We start from the raw sequence: 5,919 nt of genomic DNA, 5'->3' as shown, positions 1-5,919 counted from the left end.
GCGGAGCGCGGCGCGTCCCTCCGCCACGTAAACGGGACAGTGCAGCGCGGCCGGCAGCACCCTGGGCTCACACTCCCGCTCAGCCCCTCACAGAAGTGCTCCGGTGGCTCGGGGGTGACATCACAGCCCAGCCAGCAAGTGACATCATAAAGGGCAGGCCCGTCAGCACGTCAGCCTCCTGCTTCACGCCCGTCATCGCAGGGGGCACGAAGACACTCGTGCACGGGTGCAGAGCCACGGGCCGAGCGCTCGTGCAAACCGGACACGGCCTTCTGGTCCCGGAGCCCCCGGGCCAGGCAGACGTGCACGGACCCACGTGTGGCCCACGAGGTCAGAGGTCCTCCTGTGTGTCCCCTGGCCTTCCGGGCCGTGCACAGCACCCATGATTTCAAGCACGAGCATCGTCCGAGACGCGGCCCACGGTCAAGGGCGCTAAAACTTTACAATTCACCTGTGAACTGGAAGAAAAACCCTCACGATGTCTGGGTCTGCAAAGTGCCTACCTTACCCTCTCCCTGGAGAGGTGTCCCATGGGTGCTGAGCAGGAATCGGACTCTGGACCCCCGCCCTCGCCCGCAGCAGCCCTTTCCCTCCATTGCCCACAGCAGAGGCCAGACTCAGATGAAACGTTCAGGGAAATTTATTAAACAGAAACATTGACTGAAACCATTGAAAAGAGGGCATAACAACACACAGAGGAACTTCTAACGGCCACCGGAGCCCACGGGTCCCGCCCCTCCCCCCAGGGTCCTCAAAACGGTGCCTCCGCTACACCCCACCCGGCGGCCCTCCGTCTCCCCACAGTCTCCCTTCCTGAGGGCCCCGCGGGTGGCCTCTCGCCAGGAAGATGGGCGCCGGCCATGCCCGCTCCCCGCAGGGCAGACCCTCCATTTCTGGCCCACATGCCCGGGGCCCGGCCCTGCCCTATGGCGGCCACAGGACAGTCCCACAGCAGGGCGCGCGCCACCGAGCCGGGGACGTGGAGTCCCGAGGAACAACGGGGTGGCCCAGCAGAACACAAGCCCTGGGGGGCCTCCCGCAGACCTCCTGCAGCCCCGGTCAAGGTCTTCCTTCCCAAGGTCCCAGGTGGGATCCCAGGTCCTGGGGTGGGTGCTGGCTGTGACCTCGTCCATCCCGTCCTTCCCGCCGGCTCCTGGGACTGGGCTCGGGGTCTCCACGCCGCGCAGGGCTTGGGGGAACTGCTCAGAGGAGAACACACGCACATTTCCACAACAACAGGCAGCGCTGGGCCTGAATCTATGCCCAGAAAGCACACGTCGAGCTCACGACACTGGCCCACAGAGACCAGAGCCTTGGCTGGCACGTGGCGCACCTCAGGGCTCTGCGGGTGGGGGGGGGGTCGATGGCTAGGGTGTGTGTGTTGGGGGGAGGGGAGCGGGGGCTGGGGGCTTCCTTGACACCTGGGTCCCTCTGGGGCCTACAGGGACACATTTGGGCTTGCCAGTACAGGGAGCAACCTGCCCCAGGGGATGACGAATAGGGGTCCCCTCTCAGGAGGGAGGCCCAGGCAACTTGAGTAGCCCCTAATATGGGGCCAGTAGGCTGCCGGGCCTGGCCTCCCCCTGCCTCCAAGCCTGGGGGCCCCGGGACCTGCTGAGCCTACTGGCCCGAGGTGGACCCCGGGGGGCTCATCTCTGCAGCCCCGTCTTCATTTCCCGGCTCTTCTGGGATGGGCTTGAGCCCCTCCTCGGGGCTCTCCTCGGCCTCCTGGCCTCCTGCCTGGGCGAGGCCCTCTGGCTCCCAGCCAGGACCTCCTGGGGCCACCGGGGAAGCACTGCCCATCCGGCCAGGCATGGGGACTCTGGGGGCATCTGAGGGTCCTGCCTGACCTAGGCCCGCAGGGGCGGCAGCACTTCCGTCTTCCTGAGTGGCCGCGGATGCCTTGCTGGTCTCCCCAGGGCCAGGGGCTGCCCTGGCGGCACCATGGTCTTCAGGGCCCGCCTCGCCAGCCTTGGCAGTGCCGGCAACTGCCCCACTGGCCTCCTCACGTGCCGGGTGGTCCTCGGCGCTGCCTTCCTTGGAACGGGCGGCCTGGGCGGTGGTATCTTCACCGGCCGGGGAGGCCTTGGTGCCATGTGCAGTGGTGCCTGCGGTGATGGCCTCATGGGCCGCGGCGGCCTGGGCGGCTGCTGCCAGGACTCCAACCTCCACACGGGCCTCTTCCTGCCCTGGGAAGTGCTCCCTGCTAGCCGGGTCGGCCTCCCGGGCCTCGGTCTTCTGGATGAGCCGCAGCATCCCCGCAAAGCCGGGAGGCCTCCTCATCAGCTGCATCGTCCTCAGCGTGTCCCGGAGCGTGTCGTTCAGCCGGGCCCGCATCAGCACCTGCCGGGCGCGCGCCTGGTCCGCCATGGCCGGGTGGATGGCCCCCTTCTCCAGGGCCGACTGCAGCAGGCCTTCCAGGCGCATCACGTACGCAGAGAGAGTCTCCTGGGGCCGCTGGGCACAGGTCACGAACTTCAGCCGAGCACTCCCCCGGGGGTCCTTGTTCCCAAACACCTGCACCAGCGCGGCCAGGCAGTCCTGGGCAGCCAGCTCGGGATCTTCCGCCAGGAGGCCGCGCAGGAGGTCCAGCGCGGGGCCGCGCAAGCTCTCCACCAGCCTCCTCCTCCTCTCCCTCTCAGACACGTGGCGCCACAGGTGCAGCATGTCGTTGGCCTGCTCCAGCCAGCTCTCAGAGGACTCTTCCCCGTGGCCCGGCTCTTCCATCCCAGAGAAGGTTCCCAGCTCCTGGTAGCCCATGCTGTCTAGCAGGGGCTGCAAGGCCTGCCTCCACTGCTGGGTCCCGGGCCCTGCCTCACCCATGGCGCCTGCCGCTGTCACAACTGCTTCCTCAGGCGCAGTCATTGCCTCGCCCGTGGGTCCTGCCATACTCAGAAGTCCTGCCACGCCTGCAACATTTCTGTAACCTGCAGCTCCTTCCTCATCTGACTCAGCTCCTGCTTCACCTTCATCTCCTGCTTCACCTGCAGCTCCTTCCTCACCTGCAGCTCCTGCCTCACCTGCAACTCCTGCCTCACCTGAGGTTCCGTCGTCACCTGCAGCTCCTTCCTCATCTGACACTCCTGCTTCACCTTCAGCTCCTGCTCGACCCTCAGATTTTTCCCCACCTGTAGCTCCTGCCTCACCTGCGGCTCCCTCCTCACCTGCAGCTCCTTCCTCACCTGCATCTCTTGCCTCACCTGCAGCTTCCTCGTCACCTGTAGCTCCTTCCTCACCTGCATCTCCTGCCTTACCTGCAGCTCCCTCCTCACCTGCACCTCCCTCCTCACCTGCACCTCTCTCACCTCCACCTCCCTCCTCACCTGCAGCTCCTGCCTCACCTTCAGCTCCCTCCTCACCTGCAGCTCCCTCCTCACCTTCAGCTCCCTCCTCACCTGCAGCTCCCTCCTCACCTGCACCTCCCTCCTCACCTTCAGCTCCCTCCTCACCTAAGGCTTCCTCCTCACCTGTGTCTCCCTCCATACCTGCGACTCCCGCCTCCCCTGCAGCTTCCTCCTCCCCTGCAGTTCCTGAGTGACCTGCAGTTCCTGCCTCACTTGCCCTGCCAACCACTGCTTGTCTCTGGGGCTGCGCAGGGAAATTGGGTCTATCCTGTGAATCAGCATCAGGGGCCTGGGGCAGGCAGACCACAGTCCAGGGCCCTCCCTTGCCTGGTATTTGGCGGGGGAGCAAGCTTCGACTTAAACACTCAGCAAACTCGACCAGGGCAACACTCGACCCCAGTTCCTTTCTGTAGACCTTGCCCAGCATTCGGTACCTGCCCAGGGAATGCAGGGCAGCCTGCACAGCCTCCTGGAATTCCTGGTCTTTGCAGTCATCTGGGATTCCCAGGATGAGCAGAGATCGCTGAGCGTTCACGCCCATCGACCTGCACCAGTCCCGCAATACCGCCAGAGCCATCGCCATCTTCGAGGACCTGAGGGTGGGGGGAAGCGATCAAACAGGTGTGCACAGGCTGCTGAAGTGTGGGAATCGGCCTGTGGGTGCAAAGAGGAGAGGACCATGTTTGTGCCACACAGCCCACCCTAGTGCCCCTCACAGCAGCAGCCTGGAGCACCTCCCTGCCCTGTTTGGTTTGTTTGACTTTAGGAAACTTTTTTTATAAATTACACTTATTTACAAGATAGAAGGCTAGGGACTTCCCTGGTGGCACAGTGGTTAAGAATCCACCTGCCAGTGCAGGGTACACAGGTTCGATCCCTGGTCCGGGAAGATACCACAAGCCGCGGAGCAACTAACCCCACGCGCCGCAACCACTGACCCAGCGCTCTAGAGCCCACGAGCCACAACTACTGAGTCCACGTGACACAACTACTGAAGCCCACATGCCTGGAGCCCGTGCTCTGCAACAAGAGAAGCCACCGTAATGAGAGCCTGTGCACCGCAACGAAGAGTAACCCCCGCTCGCTGCACCTAGAGAAAGCCCGCGCGCAGCAACAAAGACCCAACGCAGCCAAAAGTAAGAATAAAATTTAAAAATAATAACAAAAGAGCACTTGTTGCGGACGACTCAAGAAACAATAATAAAATAAAATAAAATAATTAAAAAAAAAAGACAGATAGAAGGCTCGTCACCTTTTCTACATTTCTGGCCTCAGTTTTAGGAAGCTGCCTTTTTCCCAAGGAATTTCTCAAGTCTTCCAATTTGTTAGCATAAACATTTCCATAATATCCCATAATATTCCCCTATATCCTCTTTTTTAATGTACATCTGATCTGTAACGTTGGCCCTCTCTCATTCCTCATATTGGTGATCAGCGTTCTTTCTATTTTTCCGTGATTCATCGTTCTAGGACTTTCTCGGTTTCCTTGCTCTTTTGAAAGAAGCACATGGCTTTGTTCATCGTGTCCATAATTTGCTTTCGATCACTGATTTCCTCTCTTAGCTCTCTTATTACTTCATTTTATGTTTCCTTTGCTCTTCTTCTTCTAGCATCTCTAAATGGACTGTTAGCTCACTGATTTTATGTCCTGACTCTTTCCTAACAGAAGCATTTAGAGGAATGCAGTTTCCTCCTGTCGCTTTTTGCTGCCTCCCACTAATTTTGGTAAGTTGTGCTTTTTTAGTATTCACGTTGAAATATTTTCTAAGTCCCTCTGTGATTTTTTTCTTTGATCCATGGGTTTCCCAATATTTGAAGATATATTATCATTAGTACCATCAAATAAAATTCCCCCGTGATGAGAAAACTTATCATGTAAACTTGCAATACTGCTAAATTTATGGAGACATTTTTACAACTCTGGTACGGCGTGTCCGGGTGAATGTGCAAAGCACCCTCGTAAAGAATCTGTGTACTCTGTGTGGAGGCCAGGGCCTTGCCCTGCCCACCCACCTCTGCAATTCCTGTGCCACCCGGACAGAGGCGACCTGAAGCTCTCGATGCCTCATGCAGTGGGCCAGAGCCCCTTCCTGGACCCCCACAAATCCATCTGCCATGGCCAACAGCCTCCACCAGATCACAGCAGCCCCAGCGCCTCCCCCTCTCAGCATCACTTACGCCCCCCGTGGCCAGGCGGCTCCTCCCCGGCCCCTCGCACTACATCCCCTCCATACACCCTCCCCCACCCACCAGCTGGTGGCGCTCCGCTCTGGGCCCTGGAAGCCGGGCGCCCCGCCATGCGTACGGGCCAGACTGCCTCTCTCACCTACCCACAACAGGGAGTCCTCCCCCGAGCACACTCAGCGCCGGGGGCTCTCGCTTCTCGTACCCCAGACGCACAGCCCACCCGTCTTGCCCCCGCCCACCCGGGAGCTGGAGCCCCCTAACTGCCACGAGCGTCCGCCCCCCCGCCCCGCCCCAGCGGGAGCTCCCCTAATGCCTACCACACCCGCGCCCGGGAGTCCTCCCCATCGACCCCCGCCTCAGCCAGGAGTAGCTCCCCCTTCCTCCCGCC

At 60.9% G+C, this 5,919-nt stretch overlaps 1 protein-coding gene across 1 annotated transcript; it reads right to left on the bottom strand.

The window, feature by feature from the left end:
- Nucleotides 1-1,620: 1,620 nt before the first annotated feature.
- LOC116747255 (paraneoplastic antigen Ma6F-like) lies at nucleotides 1,621-3,921 on the bottom strand. Its single transcript, XM_032619030.1, has 3 exons — nucleotides 3,779-3,921; nucleotides 3,486-3,498; nucleotides 1,621-2,718 (listed from the first exon to the last, which is right to left on the bottom strand). The coding sequence occupies exons 1-3, from the start codon at nucleotides 3,919-3,921 to the stop codon at nucleotides 1,621-1,623; spliced, it is 1,254 nt and encodes a 417-aa protein (XP_032474921.1).
- Between the last annotated feature and the right edge of the window lie 1,998 nt (nucleotides 3,922-5,919).

This window comes from Phocoena sinus, chromosome X (assembly GCF_008692025.1).
Source record: "Phocoena sinus isolate mPhoSin1 chromosome X, mPhoSin1.pri, whole genome shotgun sequence".
NCBI classification, from domain to species: Eukaryota; Metazoa; Chordata; class Mammalia; order Artiodactyla; family Phocoenidae; genus Phocoena; species Phocoena sinus.
This window is presented reverse-complemented; position numbering and strand designations above follow the sequence as displayed.

What these genes read in the sequence shown, in the direction of transcription:
- LOC116747255 (XM_032619030.1), bottom strand. Translation starts at nt 3,921, where the DNA reads ATGGCTCTGGCGGTATTGCGGGACTGGTGCAGGTCGATGGGCGTGAAC.